This window comes from Sciurus carolinensis, chromosome 1 (genome assembly GCF_902686445.1).
Source record: "Sciurus carolinensis chromosome 1, mSciCar1.2, whole genome shotgun sequence".
Lineage (NCBI taxonomy): Eukaryota > Metazoa > Chordata > Mammalia > Rodentia > Sciuridae > Sciurus > Sciurus carolinensis.
In genome coordinates this window covers 140,735,443-140,757,498 of record NC_062213.1, presented here as the reverse complement: position 1 = coordinate 140,757,498, position 22,056 = coordinate 140,735,443, and the positions used below count along the sequence as shown (strand labels likewise).

The following is a 22,056-nucleotide window of genomic DNA, read 5'->3' as shown; positions in this document are numbered from 1 at the left end:
CAGGGGTGCACCACCATGCCCGGCATGTGCATGAGGTCTTTTTTGTTAATACCTGTTTCACTCAGTCTCCTGACATGCTGGGACTACAGGCATGTGCCAGGGGCACCCAGCTAGATAACATATTTTTAAATAAAAATAGCATTTGTTATGTGCAGATAACTTTTTTGAGATTAAAATAATAAGAGACAAGACCTGATATTCTGAGAGACTAGTACTTCTTCTAGTAATAAATTATAATTATTGGTAATGCTAAGTGGTAATTTTGACTTTTATAATAACTTGGACAGCTTAGTTATACAATGATTAGCTCTGATTGTCAGATTCAGAAAATGCCATATATTTTCTTCTTGAAAGATGAGGATGATTTTGTTCATTTGGGGTATAGAATAAAAGAAGTAAATAGAATATTTTGTGGAGCCTTGCATACCATCCTTAGGTATTCTGCATTTATCTTAAAGACCAAGGGGACTGTCAAACACCTTAGCTTTGCAAGGCATAGATTTGCTTTTAGCAAGGTATAGGTCCTCAGGTGGTTGATGAACTAAAGTGGAGAAAAGCTCAAGGTTTACAGAGAGGAGGAGTTAAAGAGAATTTCAAATGGGCCACGTATGAAATAATGATAGTGGTCAGAATTGCCTCTTTTGATAAGCAGTAAGATAAACCCATGTGTCTATAACACACTGATAGAGTTTCACAGCACATTGTCTCATTTTAATGTTTTGGAGATGGTGGAACAGCTTCCTACACTTTTCAAAAATACTAGGTAAATATATGTGAAATATTGAATGATTGAAATAAGACCAATATACTGGAATACTTTCACCATATGCATTCCATGTGTTGTAGTTCTTTAAAAAAAATTTAATGAATGTTCTTAGAATTAAATAATGATAACAGGTTAGAAAATGATCTCCATGTGATCTTACCTTTTTTAAGTTTTCATCAGAACCTTACCTGTACAGATTATGTATTTGTGATAATAGGAAATTTAAAATATCACCTTTCCTGACATCCCCCATTGAGATACTTTTCTGTCTTTTGTTCAACTAATGTTTCATCCATCTTTCTCTCTCTGTGTGATGTACTTGCACTTCATACTTTTAAGGCTGAGCTGCTTAAAAGTAGAAATTGTGAAATTTGTTTCAGTAGGCTGAGCCTTACTGAGAACATGATGTATACTCAATAAATGTTTCAATAATGAGCTAGTGAGCTAAAAACCTAAATATCCAACAAAAGTAAGGCTGTGATAGGAAATTTTCAAAGATTATAAATGGAGTTGTCTCAGGGTATTAGATCTAATTTATATGTGAACATATGACAGGCTGTTGTTAACATGTTAGGTGTTTGTGAATGTGATAGAAACTATCTCTTGTCATGCATATCTTCTTCTGGATCTTTAGCTGAAAGTACATGAATATAGTATGATGGACATTGGGAAGATAGCACAAAGAAATTCCTAATTATACCTGAGAAAATAGTGCAATTTTTTATTAAAGATGGTTAAATAATTTCCTACACTGAAGCCATTGACATAAGATTTTTCTGATGCTATAATACCTCCCATATTTACACAATAGCCTTCAAATGATTTTGAAAAAGTGAGTGGTAAGAATATTGAGATACAGTGAATATACTCAATGATATAGGAAAGTTGTAGTGAAGTAGATCTCTTTCTTTCCACAGAGGGCATATCCAAACAGAATTCCGGAATATTTATTACAAAGTAATGTGTAGGCAAGCATATTTCCTCAAAAGTAATAGAGCAGAGTTTCAGTAAGATGATTAATTTGTTCAACAAAGTGACTTTGTACTAGACACTGTAAAAGTAAAGGTGACCAAGGCAATAGACGAAGACAGAGAACCTTTTGGTATATTTCCTTTGAATTCCGCAAAGGTTTTACAGTCTTTGATTATTTGGTGTGGTTAATAAAATTGCTGACAAACTGAGTGCTCGAAGAAGTGGAATATTTTACATGTAATGATGTTTCCATCATTAAAATATTTGTTACTTAGCTTTAGATAACTTTTTTAAATTTTGCCTATCAGATTTCCAAATGTATTCTCCCCTAGCGTAATACACAAAGTGTTACTAGGTGAGGGATATATAAATTAAAGACCTATAGGTTTTTTGTGGGGGTTGTTTCTGGAGATTGAACCCAGGGTGTTCTGCCACTGAGCTACATCTCAATATTCTTACCACTCACTTTTTCAAACTCATTTGAATGCTATTGTGTAAATATGGGAGGTATTATAGCATCAGAAAAATCTTATGTCAATGGCTTTTCATGTTTCTGTTCTTAAAATGGAAGAATTCACCCAGTTTTTTTATTTATTTACTTTTAAATTTAATTCAATTTTATTTTATTTTGAGACAGAATCTTGATAAGTTGCCCAGGCTGGTCTTGAGTTTGTGATCCTCCTGCCTCCTCCTCTCAAGTTGTTGGGATTACAGGCCTGTGCCATCACAACTGGCTAAAAACCTATAAGTTTACAAAATAATTTTAGTATAGCCTGTAGGAATTTAATTTTGAATAATTATTATGTTCTTTTAATGTGTTTATTGTATTTAATTTAAATGCCCAGAAAAGGTTTTGATTGATTCCTGAGGATTGCACCCATAACCATGATAAAACAAGCTCATGGTGCTAAGTGAAGTGGCCTGGAAGTCAAAAAGCATCTACTGATAAGATGGTACAGTGAAAGGAGTATTTAAGCTGTCTTTCAGATTCCTTTTGTGGTATTATGACTCTAGTGAAATCTCCTTGGTGTCCATTTTCTGAGTTGTAGATTTAATGGCACATATATACTAAGTACATGCCATAGCCAGGCACCGTACCAGATGCTTGGGATAAAAAGATGAGTAAATAGACATCATGCAGGTGAAGGATGTTTTGTATTGATTAAAAGGAAAATCACATAAATGCATAACTTGGTAAATACAAGGAATCCCTGTGAATACAGTGCTGGAGTTAGACACAGTTGTGAAGAAGAGGTGGGATATTGTGAGTACTCGGAACACTCTTCAGGGAGGCTTTTCACGTTTCTGTTCTTAAAATGGAAGAATTCACCAACACCTGGAATATTATGTTGATTTTTTTCCCCAGCCATGTGAGAATTAATTGAGTTAATATGTACTGTGAGTCTAGAATCTTCTAAGTCCTTACAAGTGATGTTATGTTTTCCTGACCTATCTACCAGTGTGCTTTTGTTCCTTTCAAGAAAGTATAGGAAGGAGGGTTGGGGAAAAGAGAGATTAACTTAATTCTAATTACCTTTAATTATGATCTCATAATCTACAAATTATTTATATATATGAGTTATTCAATTATATCTAGTGAATAATTTATCAATTTGACTGTTTCCTTGGCTGGCTGGCTGTAGGTGGAATCTAGAACACACACTTTCACTTTCTCTCCATGTTGTGCCCCCTCCCCGCTTCTAAATGTTACCAGGGATTGAACACAGGAGTACTCAACCACTGAGCCCTTTTTATTTTTTATTTTGAGGCAGTGTCTCGCTAAATTTCTGATGCTAGTTTTGAACTTACGATTTTTCTGCCTCAGCCTCCTGAGTTTCTAGGATTATAGTTGTGCACCACACCATGTCTGGCTGGAATCAAGAACTTTCATCAATTATACCAATGAAGCAGTGACCAGGTTTTGAGTAACTACTGTATGCACACAAAATTAAGCATTTAACAGCCATAAAGCACTGTTTTGAGTACTTTACATGTGATTTTTTTAATCTTCACAAAACCTGATGGAATGTAGGACCTATTATTATTCCCATTTTACTGATAGGGAAAAGGAAATATGGTTTAAGCTCTTAAGCAGGAACATTCAACAAGTAAACAGAAGAGCCTAGTTCAAACTCAGACAGTCTGTGCCAGATAATATACATCTGAATATAGCATATGAATAACAATTTCTTAGAAATAAACCTTCTTATCACAGAAGACTAAGACTTTCAAGGTATATGTGCAACAAGCAAATAAGTTTAAAGCACATGAAAGAAAGCCAGCAAATTAGCTAGCCTGTGGAATGTAAGTGGATACTTTTATACAAGTTAATTTAGCTGACAAGCTTATAGAATACTGTTTCAGAGAAGAACAGACAGTAGAAGTCAGAAGTTCACATCACTGGGGAGAGGGAGAGAGCATTCTGCTAAAGGGCAGGAAGGGTTCTTTCTCTGCCATCTTGGGCATCCTTAGGAATAAAGACATACTGCCTCTATTCTTTGCCTTTTCAGTAAGTGTGATACACAGGGTTGTGCATGTGGGTCACCTCATACCTCCCTAATGTTTCCCTCCTTTCGCAGTAGATGACTTCTGAAAAACTTGACACTTATTAGTCCGATTTTGGAGGTCCTGTACACATAATTTGTATAACTGCAAAACTTAGCATCTTATCACTGAATTAAGTGTTTTGATGGTTTTCTGACAGAGGAGGAAGCTCTTGAGCCCTAAAGGAGAGGGTGTTCTAAAAGCTGAGTGCATAGGATGAAATTGCAACTAGGGAAAAAAATAGTGTGAAGAATGTTATAGAGGCAGTTATGTATCCATATTTTAAATAGTGAATAAATTAAGACTCAATTCTATATAAACAAATTGACTTTGTCATTTAAGTAAGTTATATATAATCAATAAATTATTGGATTTTCTACAGTAGCATCCTGGCACAAGTAGGATTTGCTTCTCTCTTTTGTATGAGCAACTTATTTCCAGAAAAATAGTTCATTCATCTGCCTTTCAGCATGTAAAAGTTTATACAACAGCAAAGTGCCAGCTATGGGATATACTGGGAAGAAACCTAGACTAAGTTGGGACATTTGGAACAAACTGCAAGGAGGGAATTACCAGTTGGGAGAGGTGGGAATTAGGAAGAACCTTCAGTCTATAGGAATATTTTACTTAAGCCAAACACTCATTTTCTTATTGCACAAATATGTTTGAGCACAGGTCACTTGGGAAATTTAGGATACATTAAGGTAACTTTGCTGCAGGGAGCACAAATATATAGTCTTTGGAAAAGTCATGTGACAGTCTCCATGTCTATAGAGGGACAGTGCACAGTGATTGGTAGCTCCGAACAAGGAAACTTAAACATGCTTTGGTATTTTCCCTTTGGTTCTCAAAATGAGATATAGTATATTTTTGAATTGCTCCCATAAAGGGGTGCAGAATCTCCCTTAAATTCCTAGACTTAATGTCTGCTTTAACTCATTTATAACAACTTCTGTTTTTTGGTACTTCCAGGTTAGTGGCCAGTTTTCATGAGCTCCCTGATTACCGAGCCCCATGGATTTTAAATGAATGGATCACTGTTAGGCCAAAAAGTGTTCCCTTACCCCCATGCCTGTGTATGGAGGACTAGATTTATAATTCTTTTGCCTAGTTATCTGGCAATCCATTCCTAAATCAATAAATCTTATCATCATATTATTTGTAATATTTATTTTTATTTGTATCATTTAGTATTATAATATTGATTGTGTGTGTGTGTGTGTGTGTGTGTGTGTGTGTGTGTTTTAAGGAGTGTATCACATTACATTTTTATCAATGTACAAACCACTTCTCTATTTTGGAAGATAAGTTTGTGTTAATGTACTTTTTGCCCAAATTCTTGCCCAAATTTTGGTTAAATTTTGAATATATTCTTATAAATGGGATTTGCTAAGGCTCTTTTAAAAAAGATTGTACCAGTTCATAATCTCAGGAATAGATGAGGCTGCCTGTTTTGAAATACCTGAACAAACAAATCTTTGGCAATTTGATAGGATGAAATGATACCAAATTTAATTTTTTAAAAATATTTTGTTCTTATCAACTAAATTGAATATTTTATGTTTATTTGCTATTGATATTTATTTCATTGACCTATTCTTTGAGATGCTGCAGATCAATTGAGGAGCCTTGCATAAGCTGGGCAAGTGTTCTGTCACTGAGCTACATTACCAGCCCTTTTCTTTTCTAAACCTACTTTAAAATCAATACTCTTGCTTTGTAAACACTTTTTATATAACATATTTAACCTTGTACAGTTTGCTTTAGACACTTTTTTATCTTCATTCACACTTTGATGTTTATTCCTTTCTGGTACTTTTCAGTGTGGAGTGTCGCAGTTTGAGATAGATGAGTTGATTTTCTTTTCTTTTGGGAGGGTCATGGCTTTTATTTAGTGAATAGATTAATTGTTATTTTGAAATCAGATTTACCTATATTTTCATTATTTAGTATTATGTTTATCCCACACTGAAGTAATAAACTATGTGTGTGTGTGTATGTATTATGGAGAGAGAGAGAAAGAGAGAGAGAGATTTGGAGGCATTTTATTACTAGAACTGTAGTACCTTAGGGAACATAATCAGTGTGCTTAGTTAAATATGTGTGTTTAAAATTCCAGTGTTTAAAATTTCAGAATTGCTTTATCTTAATTTCTGTTTCTGTGGCCAGTGCTTTTAGTTTAAAGTACATTGTTATATCCTTCAATCTTTTTACTAACACTGTGAATTAATTTAATACCATTGCCTAGTTTTCAAATAAAGACACTAGGACACTGGCAATTGAAGCAATTTATACAGTGACACACTTCTTTCGGGTTTTCTAAGCCAAATCAGGAATACTCCTTGTCCAGATTTGTTTTGTTATAAAATAGTTACCCATTGTAGAATTAAACAGTTCAGTAGCATCTGTACAGATCATTAAATTAAAATGTTAGGGGCATTTTTAAAATGCAATGATCCACCTGATCATATCCCCACCTCCCATATTACATCACCTTCCAGCGCTTTGGTAAGCAGAGAACTTACTCTAATGATCTTGTTCCTCCTTATTTAATTAGCTCTGTGATAAATTTAAACCACAAGACCCATGCTATGCTATCTATAACTTGTTTCTACTCAATATCAAAACATCCACTGAGAAGAGGAAACTGTAGTTACATTCACTTATTTTGCCTGAACTGTTTGCAGTAGTGGTTGGTAAATATTTTTGTACATGACTAGATGATAAATACTTTAGGCTTTGTATGTCAGAAGGCATAACCAAGGGTGTCATAAATATTCATATAATGAAATAGATGAATATCTAAAAAAATTATTGATAAAAATTAAAATTTTATTATAGAACACTGAAATGTGAATTCCATATAATTTTGCATGTGTCATGAAATATTGTTCCTTTGATTTTTTTTAAACATATTATTAAAAAAGTCATTCTTTCCCATGGATCATGGAAAAAGAATTGGTTAAAATTTTATTCAGAATAAGGTGTGTGGGTAATCTGATAGACTAAATCTCTATTTTATTTGCAGAATATCTGAGTAATTACTATTTTTGTATCAACTATATTAATATACAACAATTTAATAAGGGAAGTGAAGTTCATTTGTAAAGAAACTTATTTACATTTTACCAGTCAACAAATGGCAGAACTAGAATTCATTGCCCAGGTTCTTTTATGTGTTCACTGCTCTCTCTTATGTACCAATCATGGAAATAGGCACAGTGGATATTCATGATTTCTCATCTTAGTCATGACACTACATGAATTTGAGAAATGTAATTTCCTAAAACATGCCAGTTACTTTAAATCAAATCCTAAACTTTTTTTTTTCCCCTTATGATAAGAAGCATTTGATTATTCTTGGAACTCTTAGAGAGTGATTCTTCTATGGTTCTTCCTCCCCTTCAGTAGTAAGGGAACTTTTGGATCTGGTAACGTTCAGCGTCATAAGGATGAAATTAAAGTATCTGAGGTTGTAAAGGGAAATAAACATTTAAAGTACCAGGGAAGGGGCATTAGAGTCATACACCAGGGCACAGCAACACTAGCTCAAACAGGGTCCCTATGAACCTTTTTTTCCCGGAACTCCTTGTAATTTGTTAGAATCTCTGGGTCTAGAAGTTGGAACTGCTCTGTTGCCTCTGCACTGTTGGTACCTGTAGGGAGCAAGTATGAAAGACTACAATGGGCCTTAGTGTGTCGGGGCAGGGCCTGTACCATTGGATCTGCTACCATGCTGTTTCTTAGTTCCCTTGATGTTCAGCTTGACAGTTAAATACAAGAAAGGATATAATTTTAACTCTGCAGAAAAGTAGTATTATTTCTCTTTTAAGGTAACATTTTATAACTTTGCAATATCAGATTAAATATATCTACCTCCCTCTTTCCCGGAATGTTATGGTGACATAGATTTGAAAAGTTTTGAGTGTGTTCTTTAAAACTTCAACATATCATTAAAAATTGAACAGATCTCAGTAGCAAAACACAAACATATAACCCTCAAACTAACCTTGAACTCAAAGTTACTACATTGTCATTTAAGAAATGATTTTATAACCTACATACTATTTTGTTTGGCCTTGGTTTCTGTCCTAAGTCATAGATTGCATTGATAGAGTGTTTCTATAAGTAATCTGTTTTCTTCAGGAAAGATTTGAAGACTGGGCGGGTTTTCTGCAGTTTGTGGGAATGGTGGTTTTATGGGAGTATTAATGGTTTGTTAGTCTTATTCCAGAATAGTTTAAAGGGGGAATTAGAATGTACCAAAGACAAAAATACTTCAGGAATAAGTGAATGAGCAATAAATAAATTCTGTTTTCCACTGGGTGGTCATCTTCATTATTTTGTTCATATCCATTGTACCTCAAGGTGAGGTTCACAAAGTGGGCTTACCTTTACATTTGATTTCCCTTATTAAGGCATTTTGCAGTTTCTTATTTGGTCCAGGAGCATTCATTGAGAAAAGTCATAGCACAGTAGTTACCATCTTTACTGGAGTATTGTTTATAATTATTATTATTATTGTCTTATTACCTGTTTGATTAATTGTTCCTACAAGCTCCATGTATCTTTTAGAAATTTATCTTTACATCTGTGTGTGAGATAAAAATAACCATCAGTTATCAGTCTATGTTAGTATTAGTGTTTTCACTTTAAAAAAAAAAAGTCCTGATTTACAAAGTTCTTTGAGGTTCTAGAGGAAAACAATGCCTTTTTGAAAGTATGTAGGAAGAAGGTCATGAAATTGCTCCTTCCATCAGTGGAAAAAGGGTTAAATGTCTGGCACTTTTTAAATGGTCAAATCGTTGGTGTGGGTAACAATTTGTGTTGAGACTGATTTCAGGTTGTGCTAATTTTTTCTGCCTGAACTGTGAAATGAATACCTCGCATGCGTGCATCTGGGGATGTAAGTTTTTCTCCTTTAGGACACTTGTATGAGTCAGCTGTGGTTGGAAGTGATAGCCTTTGGATTCCTGTTTGGGAATGAGAGAAATGAGGGGGTGGTTTCAGTGCAGTTTCAATGTTGTTAACTCCTAAGTTCTGGGGTTGGTATTAATTGCAACCCTTATAGATACCTTTGATGAAGAAGGAGCTCACAGGGAACTCCTTCACACATTTAGGGTTTGTTATTGCCTAATAAAGCACATTGACATAAACCTTATGCACATTCACATACATTGTTATCCCTTTTGCAATTTAGTTTAAATGTACCTTTTTAAAACTGAAATTTGGTGTAGTAGTTTTCTGACTTTTTTTAAAAAAAAGTTGTTTATGTTTAAATATAGCATGGTAGTAACAAAAAGATGTAGAATCCAAATTTTAAGACTCTTTGATCTGGGAGACCTGCCTGGGAAGTCCTTCAAATGAAGTCTCTGCCCTGATTAGTTTTATTCATCAGACTTTAACACAGTGACAGGAAAGGATTTCATGGCTTGGGTGAGTCACTAGTACTCTGAGTTTGGGTGGGGGAGTTAATGAAATTTCTGATAACAAAAGGACAGTAAAAAGAAATCATTAAATAGAAGATTATATTAAATAATCAATGTAGAGGTGGATAGAAATTGTCATACCTGAGATGATGAAATTGGTGTTTTGTTATTCTGTAATTATTCCCTGGTTTCTTTGTTGACAGTGAATAAATTATACAGAATTACCTCAGAACTTTAATTTGGTAGTACAATGTGAACGACCTAAAAAATTGTATTTCTGATGGTAACTTCTTAAGGTTAAATTGGTTTCAAATAAGTATAAAATATAGAATTGTAAACAATAGTTCCTATTTCCCTGGAGAAAGGTAGGGTGGGGTGGGGAGGGAGGAGGAGAAGGGGGGCGGATAAAATTACTAGTCTGCTTTCTGTTTTTTCTTTTCATAATGATCACAACTCTGGGATAGTTTGAATTCTAGAAGTTAGTCAAGGGCACATCTTTATATTGGAATCTCATTGATTAGGGGGCTCTGGTGAAGATATCATCTTTGTCATGTTTGTATTATTATCTTTATTTGGATTTTTTATAAAACATTTCTGATAATTTGCATACTTAAATATCATATCAAAAACTTTTATTAAAAGAAAACTAAGTTCTCTCCCTCCAAAAATAATCTTCTTTCTAGTGTATATTTGACATCTTTTTGAATATAGAAATTAAAGTACTTTGTTGAAAATCAAGGATATAAATATAAATAGAATTTATTCCCTTTCTATTGCAATCTCAAAGTCCAGAATGGGAAGAAACATTAATTCAGAGAAATATAAGTTAGAGAATGTTTCTTACTCTGTTAGAAGAGCTCACAATTGTGTACTCACTCATTTCACTCATACATCCATTTAGTTAACATATCTTTATTTTGTGTCCTCTGTGAAGAACACCCCAAACTGGTTTTTTACTAGGTTTTGGCATTCCAATGTTGTCTAGGTAGATAGTGCCATCTATATAAGTTACCCAGATACAAGGATCATTCTCATTTCCTGTTCCTTTATATTCCTGGTGCCTAAAAGAACACAGGGCACATAGTATGCTAGGCAATTTTTGGAAAAACTGATGGCCCAGACCTGAGGTCAGATTCTCCTTTCTCTATGTTCACGAATGTCTTGAACTGGAACATAAAGGCTAATTGTTGCCTAAGAGAAGATGGATAGAACATCCTGTGTGGAGTGAGTAGTTTAAACATAGGCACTGGGTAGTGGGGTGATGATGAAAATTGATATGAAATTCAGGCAAAGTTTTTAAAAAGAAGATTGGAATTAAAGTATTCTACATTTGTGAACTTTGGACAGGTTGCAGCTATGTGCTGAGACTATTAAGAGTGTCTCTTTTGTGACATATGTTATTTTTAATAGACATGCTTGTCAGGAATTTTCCTTTTAAAGTTCAGTATTAAACTGATAGCATTTTATAACTTAAATTGCTGTGTTTTAATGGTACTTGTGAATTATTACTCAGTGGTAGATAATTTAGAAGTTTTTAGGCAGGCAAGATCAGTTTCTTTCTAATAAGGAATTTAATCCCAAATGTTTTGAAGGACTCATAGTGCATACTTTCTCCTTATAATATTGAGAGGCTTTTCAGAAGTGTTAATATTCAAACCCAACAACTGATGACATTGTAAAAGTGCATTTTTTACTTTACAGCATCCTAGGTGTCCAGAATTTTGGACTCTTGGCAAATATCAAAATTAAAACATTTTTCTTGAGGTTTTTGAAATTTTATTTTTGTCCAAATTTTTTGGTCTTAATTTTTTATTACACAGTTGTTATTATTTTTAATGTATTTCCAATGGAAAATAGTATTTTTGACAAGCTGATTTTGCTTAACAAAATATTGTAAATTTTCAGGGCTGGCGTTGTGTCTCAGTGGTAGAGCCCTTGCCTAGCATGTGTGAGGTATGGGTTTGATTCTTAGCACCACATAAAAATGAATAAATAAATTAAATAAAGGTATTGTGCCCATCTACAACTAAGAAAACATTTAAAAAACAGAAAAATTATAAATTTTAAAATAAACTGTACACACTTTTCCAAAAAATTTATTTGAAATGCTTTATAATTTAAAACATCCAATTCCGTTTTATTTATCTAATATAAATAGAACTTCTCAATAAAAATGACACAAGAAGCTAAGGCTTTTTTATGCTCAGTTAATTATGTTGTAGTTAATATGATCTTAAATTAAATATTTTCTGTTAAAATTACATATTTCTTTGAGGATTTGCTTGGTGTTTCATGCTAACCAAATTTGGTTACATGTTGGTATTTTTTAGGCTAGTATGCTTATGTTGCAAAGTGACAATTGTATTCTTTTACTTTCTTTTTTCTTAGCATGAAAACAAGGTCACAGGTGACAGTTTTTTACTCTCTACCTGTCACAGTTTAGGCTTGTCACATAGCACAGATCTGTAAAAAGAATTATGTGTTAATGAACACAAAAGAGTTATTTTAGGATTTGATTGATAGCTATTTCTGAAATGGAACTAATCAAATAACTGAAACAACAGAGTGACCTACAAACTTAAATAAAACAGGGTTTTAACATACTGCCTTTAGATAAAAAAAGTTTTATAAATCCTTGAATTTCAAAATTGTGTTCAGATGACTCCATGAATATGCAGAGATAAATGAAACAGTTGAAGTATTAGTGAATTATCTTTCAGATTTACTTCTAACACTCATTTTAATTTTAAGAAAAAATCTCATTAACATATATAAATAAGAATAATTCAGAGACTTCATATGCCGTCCTTAGTAATAGACTGTGGCTTGAGTTAATGTTTCAATACAGCTTGGAGTCACAGCCTCAGTCCCATAGAGGTCCGTGATAATCAAAAAGCATTGTGCTTCCTGGGGCCCTCAGACAGCATGATCAGTAGCATCCATGACAGGGTTTAGTTCAAAGCAATTAAGAAAAACCATACCAGAAAAGTTGAAATTTTTATATTACTTATAAAAATTAATAGTACTTGTTATAGGAATGTATGATTTCATAAAAATGTGTAAAGAACAGAGTGAACGGACTTAATGGGAGAAAAACAAAATGTTTCTAATCAAGTGCTTGAAGGCCATTAGAACAAAGTATACTATTTGGTGCCAGAGCACCCTACAATTTTGTAAAAATGTTTATACCTGATATGAAATCCAACAATGGAATTCCAATTCTGATCTTAAAATTCCCACCCAGTAGCAATGCATGTGTTTGTTCAGAGTTCTCCCCTGAATGTGGATGATTTCAGTCCTATGTCAGAGCACCTGTTGCTGGGAGATATTTTTTCCCAATCACTAGTCTAAAGCACAGAGAGTTACTGCTTGACATTTTATAGCTTGGGGAGGGGAGGCTGTCTTTTCAGAATCATTTGTTCACAGAGGAGAAATGGAGCAAAACAATTCATTTTACTCTAAGCACTGCTATTTGGTGGTATTCACATTTGCACAGCATAAAGCTGCAATATTGATTTTTTTTTTTTTTCTCACTGGGCCTCCCACCAGTTCTTTATTCGATTGTCAAGATTGCAAGATGGATTGGATTACACTTTGCTTGTTGGGATGCTTCTTTTTTTCTTTGTTGAAATAAAAATGGGTTGAAAATAGAGTTTAAAATAAATATCATAGTAATGGTTTGGTTAAAAGACTTTAATTTAGGGATTTCTTTATGTTGATTATGTTAAATGAGCCATTTGATTGAATACTTGACCATGTGATGCATTCTTTACTTTTCTGTTCCTCTTCTTCACCCAAGACTGACAACACCCACCATACCTAACTCTTTGATCTACAACAGGCTGAGTTTCAAATCTTAATTTCATTCCATGGAATATTTCATCATTCTGTGCCTCAGTTTCCTTCTCAGTAAAGTGGTGAACATAACTGTAAAGTGGTGATCATAACAGTACTTACCTGTATGATTGGTTTGCAGATTTTTTAGTCAGTAAATATTTGTAAAGTCCTTAAAGGAACTTCTGCCAATGGTAGTACAAAGAATCTTCTTCCCCAAAACAAATGTAAAATTGAACAAAATTGTCAACAACAATCATTTTGGCCTCTGAAAATTAACCAAAGCCAAACAATTAGTGGGGAGCATACACTTAGGAAAATCTGTTAGAACTTCCAGTGTGAGCAGTAGGCTGCTCTTACCCTTCTTTCACACTTAGCTGTCATTGTAGTAGCTTCATCAGGACAAGGCTGACCTTCCAAAGCAGTAACTTTGCTGCCAGAGAGAGTTGCCTTAATTTGAAGTTCAGGGTGGAAACCAAGACCCAAGACCATTGTCAGTGAAAGCAGTAGATACTATAGGAAATAAACACCTGCTCCTGCCCCCAGAATGTAGCTCTGCTACCCTTTGGTGTGGTCCCAGTCAGAAAGCACTAGCAGGCACCTTCAGGAAATGAGGAGCCACTAGTTCTTTCTGCATTCCTGACATGTACAAAGAGATGTGACAGGGCTGGCAGAAAGCAAATAACAGGCTGATTTGAAGAGTGCCTGAACTTTGAATACTCTACCCAACACTCACATCAGCAGAGTGGAACCTTATTGTGGGCTTATAAGTTTTTGTGCAAAGTTTATGTCTGACCACTAAGCTATACAAAGACAGAGCATAACTTCTAGAAATCCAGGCTAAAAGGTAAAAGCAAAGCAACAAGCAGAGATGTCAGTAGCTGCATACAGGGTGGAAGACAGATTTTGTAGATCCAGTCAGGACACTAAAAAGAAAATACAATAGCTCCAATTCTCTGGGGAAAGAAATATGAATCCACAGTTGGTGGACTAATAACAGAATATTATTTAAAATGTATAGTTTTCAACAACAGCAGAAAGTTTACAGGTTTACATAAGGAAACAGGAAAGTTTATCCATAGTCAGGAGAAAAAGCATTTCACAGAAACTCTCACTTAGGCCCAGATAATAGATTCAGCAGATAAGCATTTCAAAGCAGCTGTTATGGATATGTTCAAAGATTATGATAAAACTGTATTAGGGAATTAAGAGGAAATATCATGACAATAACTTAACAAACATGAAATCTCAGTAGATAAATGAAAAATTACCTTTAAAAGACCTTAGAGATGGGCTGGGATAGAGCACTTGTCTGTGGTAGAGCACTTGTCTGGCATGTGTAGGCACTGGGTTAGATTCTCAGAATCACATATAACTAAATAAAATAAAGGTCCGGACTGGGGAGATAGCTCAGTTGGTAGAGTGCTTGCCTTGCAAGCACAAGGCTCTGGGTTCAATCCCCAGCACTGCAAAAAATAAAAATAAAAAAATAAATAATAAATAAAATAAAATAAAGGTCCAATGACAACTAAAAAAAAAAAAAAAAAAAAAAAAAAAAAAAAAAGGCCTTAGAGAAAACCTTGGCACATTTTACTTGTGTATCAGTGAGTTGTAAGTTAATGCCCCACCCTCATCCTTACCCCCGGTGTATCCCAGCTTTATCTGAACCTGGAAATTCTAACTCAGTATGTCCTGAAAAGCTTCACTTACAGCCATGTTTATGATCCTGCAAACTAACAAAAACAATAAAAATTAAAGAGCTCAGTTTAAAAATCACAGAGCTTCATAATCAATTCTGTGTTTTTGACAAAACAGTAAGAATTGTGGATTATGACTCCAAGCCAGTCTTTTAATAGCATGTTCTAATATTCCTCACATTTTCTAATAATATGATTTATTATAGAATTAAAATTGCAAATCACCTCTGCCTTTAAAATAGATTGTGCTCTAAAATATTATTTAATGTTACTTGTTTGAGTTTCCACATAGCTTTTGCCACAAATAAATATCAGCTTCTAAAGACATACAAATACGTTCAATTAAAACAAATATAATAATAATCATTTAAACTTGGTAATTTGTGTAGTACAGGAAAGGAGGAAAAGCCTGTTTTCTGTCTTTTTCTGTCCTTTCTCTCTCTTATACACACATACACACCCATTCACTCATACCCACACTCATACACATCATCTTTCAAAGCTGGGCCTGCTTATAGCTTGTCCTGACATTTGCCCTGTTCTGTTTGCTTTGTTTCTATGTTTCCTCGTTATCAATAGCATACCTCGCATGTGTTCAGTGTTCTCATAGTACCACAGATGTCAGTGAAAACCTGCCCAGGTTGGAGTTTGCCATGATCCCCTGACAATTTCTGGTTTCAGATATCCTATTTTTTCCCTTTCCTTGGCCAATCCAGTTACACCATTAGTTTACTCAGTCAAACTGAGGGTTCAGCCAGGTGTGAGAGTTGCCAGTATTCCAGCTCATAATAGTATGTGACCCATTAACCCCTTTAGAACATTACTTGTACCTTAGAAGGAAGATTCATTTTTATCCAGTTGACTTTCTCTTTCATTGAATTAGTGAGAAACATTGTACAATAAGGATTCAGAGAGCAGGTTTTAGCATTGGATTGACATGGACACAACCCAGTTCTTCAAGTTGGATATTTATAACTTGGAATTGTTCCTTTTGCTTTTGAGTGTCAGCGGCACCCCCCCCCACGACCACCACTCCCATGTGGGATAAATTATAGGAGGCATGGTAATTAAAAGTATAAAGATAAAAAATAAAGGATTGTATTTTATAATAGGATTACTATAGATGGTGACAACCTAGAGAACTGAAATAAAAATTTCATGCAGTGCATGGGAAGGTTTTGATGTGGAGGCTGATCGATAGGTAGTATGTTGGGCCAGTATAGCATGAATGTTTGTCTCCCAGAGACATATTTGCTATCCTTGGCTTCTTGTTTTTACTTTTTGCCTGTGTTCTGTAGATTTATGGAAGCCCTGTTTGAAAATTATAGTTCAGACTTCAAAGTGTAATCTCTTTTTAAAAAATTATTTATTATTTTTTACAGACTGCATTTTGATTCATTGTACAGAAATGGGGCACATCATTTCATTTCTATGGTTGTACACGATGTAGATCATACCATTCATGTAATCATACTTTTATTCCATTTAAGAACCTTTTTTGCAGCACACATGGACAGTGGCTATATCTACACTCGACTGGATATACTATGAATAAATTCATATAGCACTTTAAGCATTTTAATGTACATTATTTCATTTAAGAGTCATAGGTAGGAAAAATAATATCACAGATGTTTTATCTCCATTTTGCAGATTACAGCACTGAAGCTTAGAGAAACTTTGCCATTTTGGGACTTTTAATTGATAGGATCAGATTGCAGCAATAATGTGTCCTTTGTCCAATCCTTTCAGCCATGTCAGTTTTAAGTAAGTCTCTATAAGTTGAAAAAGTTATCTGCTGTGTTCCACTGCCATAAGTATCTTTCTTATATTGGGGAAGAACTTCTAAGACAAAGGTATTTTTAGGATAATGATCCTGGCAGCAAATTAATATGTATACATTAAACAAGAAATTATAGCAGAACTTATATTCCATTGCACAAATGAAAATTGTTCCTCAGTTAATTGTTATATATGATATTTGTAAAACTTGTCACGGTTTGTATACAGTTGATCAAATTTGTCTTTTTTTTTTTTTGGATTGACTGAAAAAGAGCTATTTAGTTTGTGTTTACAATAGATTATGCAGAAAATATTTCATTTGCATAATTTTAAAGTATCTTATAAAGTTGAGTCCAAGTAAAGATATATAAAAGAAAACTGATAATAAATTTCAGACATAGAGTTAAATACAAAAATTTCGGACATCTTTTGACCATAGATGTGAATCATATTCTTGGAAAGTATATCATTAAAATAATTTTAAAAATTAATTAAAGTCCAATTTTCTTTTCTTATTTTAAGGTTTCAGCAGAGCAGCTTTACCATTTGGGTTAGTCAGGCGAGAATTGTCCTGTGAAGGTTATTCCATAGATCTGCGCTGCCCGGGCAGTGATGTCATCATGATCGAGAGTGCTAACTACGGTCGGACAGATGACAAGATTTGTGATGCAGACCCATTTCAGATGGAGAATACAGACTGCTACCTCCCAGATGCCTTCAAAATCATGACTCAAAGGTAAATATTCATATGTTTATTGTGTGTTTTGTCTAGTGTATTTATCCAAGTTTGTAAAATTAATGTAATTCCAAAGTGAATAGAGACAGCCCATATCTCAACTGAGTTGGATTTTTACCATGACTGTTGATTTTTACCTTGTTTTTTTTTTTTTACAATATTCAAATTTGTACATTATTTTAATATGGACTGAAAGGAGGATTATGTAATGCATATCTTTTATATTTCATAAGAGGCAGAATAATTCAAGTGTGATCTTGTTTTTTAGAGCTTCAAAAATTTGAAATATTTTATGTAATAATCAAGAATGTTTAAATGTTTAGGTCTTTGTCAATAAATGCTCCTTTGCTTTTTTTTTTTTTAAAAAGCTTTTAGTTTTTAAGAGCAATTTTAAATTCTAGTAAAATTGAACAGAAAGTACAGAGTTCCCATATAACTCCTATCCTCACATAAGTACAACCTCCCTCATTATCAGTATCTTTTACCATAGCAGTATGTTTGTTAAAGTCTATGAACCTACATACACATTCTTACCCCCAAAATTCATTTTTTTTTTTTTGTTGTTGTGTTTGGGGTTTTTTTTGGGGGGTGGGGGCGGTGGGTACTGGGAATTGAACCCAGGGCACTTTATCTCTGAGCTACATCTTCAGGCTTTTTAATTTTTTTTTTTTTTTTTTTTTAAATTTGCGACAGTCTCACTAAGTTGCTGAGGCTGTCCTTGAACTTGCAGTCCTCCTCCATCTACCTTCCGAGTTCCATGGATTACTGGTGTGCACCACTATGTCTGTGATCATAGTTTAATCACATTAAGAGTCACTGTTGGTGTTTTGCATTCTATGTGTTTTATAAATTGTTTAACAATAAGTGTCCACCACTGTATCACACAGAATAGTTTCACTACCCTAAAAATTTTCACTGCTTTCCCTCTTCTTTTCTTCCTCCTTTCCCATTGACTCCTGATAATTCCTTTTTTTTTTTCTGTCTCTACAGTTCTATGCTGTCATATAGTTAGAATCATAGATAGGTTTTTCAGATGGACTTCTTTCATTTAATAATATGCATTTAAGTTTTTGTGGTGTCTTTCTTCCTTCATAGCTTGTTTCTTTTTAGCAGGGAGTTATATTCCATTGACCAGACATTACCACAGTTTGTTTTTCTATTTACATACTGAAGGGCATTTTGATTGCTTTCAAGTTTTGGCAATTTTGAATAAAGCTACTGTAAGTATCTGTGCACCAGTTTTTGTGTGGACATGTTTTGAGGCCTTTTGGGTAATTACAAAGACTGTGATTGTTGGTGTGTGTGGTAAGAGTACATGTACTTAGATTAGAAACTGTCAAGCTGTCTCCCAAAGTAGTTGTATCATTTTTAGATTCCCACCAGCAATGAATGGGACTGCTTTTTGCTTCACACTTGTCAGCAGTTAGTATTGACTGTGTTTGGATATTAGCCATTGTAATTGATATGTGGTAGTGTCATCTATCTCCTTGGTTTAATTTATAATTTTCTAATGATGGATGATGCTGTACATCTTCTCACATGCATATTGCCCTCTCTATGTCTTTCCTAGTGGAAATGTCTATTTAGTTTTGGCCCATTTTTCTAGTATGTTTATTTCTTTTGTTATTGTTAGGTTTTAAGATTTACTTTGTATATTTTGGATAATATTACTTTTTTTTTAACCAATTATATCTTTTCCAAATATTTTCTCCCAGTTTTTTGGACTTATGACTTCTCATGCTCTTGATCCATACCTAGAGCAAACATTGTAAAACAAGACATTCGAGTTAACCTAAGTATATAATTGAGTATATACAGTGTGGATAAAATCCTTTCAACAGTTCAGAGACCTTCTGGTTGTCTTTCCTAGCAGATTGAGCTTCATTTACTTATAATTGCACCTAATGTTAGAGGAGTGTAGAGTGCCATCAATCTTAACATGTGTTAATATGGAGAACGTATTTCTGAATAGTAAGTGGGAATTTCTTCTATTTTTAAGGAGCATACAGATAGGGTAAGCATTCTATAAGCGTCTATTCTTTATAATTCACACAATTCTTTTCTCTTTTATTACCTTGTACATTGCTCTAGATATTTTTAAGGCACAAGGCAAATTGTCTTTTGCTTAAAGTTCAGAATAAAATCTCCCCCCACCCCTGACCTGACAAGTAGGAAAATTAAACAGGTCAATATGAAATGTGATATCATTGAATGTTTAAGACACTGTGGTTTGCATTGGTTATAAATTGGTCTTTAGCTAACTTTTAAAAGATCACCATTCAGTAAGGTAGGAAAATGAGTCTAAGTATTGTGTATATATACATGTGCTTTCAGATATAATAAAATATCTAATTCCTAGGTTGAGAAGTATGCTTTGATAATTGTATTTGATCAGTTTTGTTTCTCAACGAAGTCCTAGTTCATTAGCTGCAGAAAGTAGCACTTTATGTAGTAACTTGCTATTTAAAATGCTAACACTGCTTATCAAGATTTTTTTAAGAAACCAAAGAACATCAGTGTCCTTTTGAAAGATTCCACCAAGAAGTTTTTACTTTCAATTCTTAATAAATTTTATTAATAATTAGGTAAAAATCTTATTTGCAAAAAACATAAAAGTGTTTTAAATGCATTCTTATTTAAAACATAAATCCTTTATGAACTGTGTAAGTTTAGAATTGTGATCTGTGAAACCTCTTATATTAATTAAAGTGGTTACATTCTTCAACTTGAGCATCAGTAACCTGAAAATCCAAATGTGAAATACTCAAAATCTGAAACTTTTTGACCTCAGTAAAAAATTATCTTCAGGCTTTGTGTATAATTATGCATTTGAAACATAAGTAAATTTTATGTTTGGATTTGTATCTTATCCTCATAATATCTAATTGTATTATCCAGTTATTCCAAAATCCAAATATTGAAAATCTGAAATGTTTTTGGTCCCAAGTTTTTTGAATGAGGAATGCTAAACCTGTAGAACCTTTTGTACTTGGTATTTCAAAATTGGGGAACAGCTTGTGCCAGGGAGACAATAAGATTCATACTCAGAAACAACCATTTAGTCATTTTTAACATGTTAATCTGTTTGTTCAGTGCTAGTGTTATGAATTAGGCATCCAAAAAGCAGACCAGAAATAAATAGGAAGTAAACCATTTTTTTTAATGATTATTTTTACTAGACTAACAAGTAAAAAGCAGTAGAAGTTGGTACAAAAAAAATGTGGAAGAACTGACTTTATGGGTTTGTACATTGTAGCTAATCTTTGTTTGCCTGGTTTTATATACATTTAAGTACACAGCAAATATCTAGTCACACATGTCATTATGCTTGCTCATATGACTATCATTATAGGAAACATGCAAAATAAAGTATCATTGTTTTCATTATTTATTTTATAAATGCAGGACTGCATTTCTAGATATTTAAGTACTTTAAAAAGATCTAGGGATTAGCAGTATTTAAATTCTGTGAACACAAGTAGTTGTTCTCTCTACACTTCTTGTCAAAACCTCACACAGTATATGCTGTATTGGCACAAATAAGAAGGTAATAAAACTGATGTCAAAATCCCTTTTTTAAGTTGTATTGTATAGGCGGCTTGTAATTATTTAAAAATCAGAATGACAGTTGAAACACAAACACTTTATTTAAAAAGAAAGACAAAGTTAAGATGATTTCAAAATTAGTTTCATAAGATGGTTTAAAAATTAGTGGTAGCTTATAAGCTCCCCATACTCTGTATATCAAAACATGAACCTTTAATTAAGACAGTCATTTGGGATAGCATTTTGAATAGCTGTAAGATAAACAAGGAGGGCAGCATTTTTTGTCACTGTGTTGTTAGGAACAATTATTTTGAATGTGTAGAATAACTTGACTCTTTAAAAAATACTGGGCCCCTAATAATAACTTAGCAAATTTTAAAATTTGTATTTGTCAAAAAACTGTGATTTTTAGTAATATAGTAAAGGGAGAGAGTTTTATTTAATAATAGAAGTTTCTCTTTGGAAAGTGCTAATAAGAACATTTGACTTTTTCCATTAAATTTGAAAGCCTCTCTTTCTGCATATAATGATGGAAATCAACAAAGTTAAGTACCAATTATAGTATTTTTGCTTTGCATTTCAAGTTTGTTCATCCCTCTCCTCACTGTTACCACTTTAGCAGTTAAAAATGAAGTAAATAAATTAACTTGTAATTCATGTTTGTGATCATAAAAGTATTTTTATTCACTCTGTATTTTCTATTTCCTGTTCAATTTAAAAGAATAAAGCTGAAGCTCTATTAATAACTGA

At 33.4% G+C, this 22,056-nt stretch overlaps 1 protein-coding gene across 17 annotated transcripts in view; it reads left to right on the top strand.

The window, feature by feature from the left end:
* The window catches only part of Adgrl2 (adhesion G protein-coupled receptor L2), a 266,353-nt gene that overhangs the window by 163,737 nt on the left and 80,560 nt on the right, over positions 1–22,056 (top strand). For all 17 annotated transcript variants that reach the window (XM_047539007.1, XM_047539001.1, XM_047538992.1 and 14 more), the window contains one exon: positions 17,547–17,760. In XM_047539007.1, the coding sequence (XP_047394963.1) occupies positions 17,547–17,760 (214 nt within the window). The remainder of the gene's footprint in view (positions 1–17,546; positions 17,761–22,056) is intronic.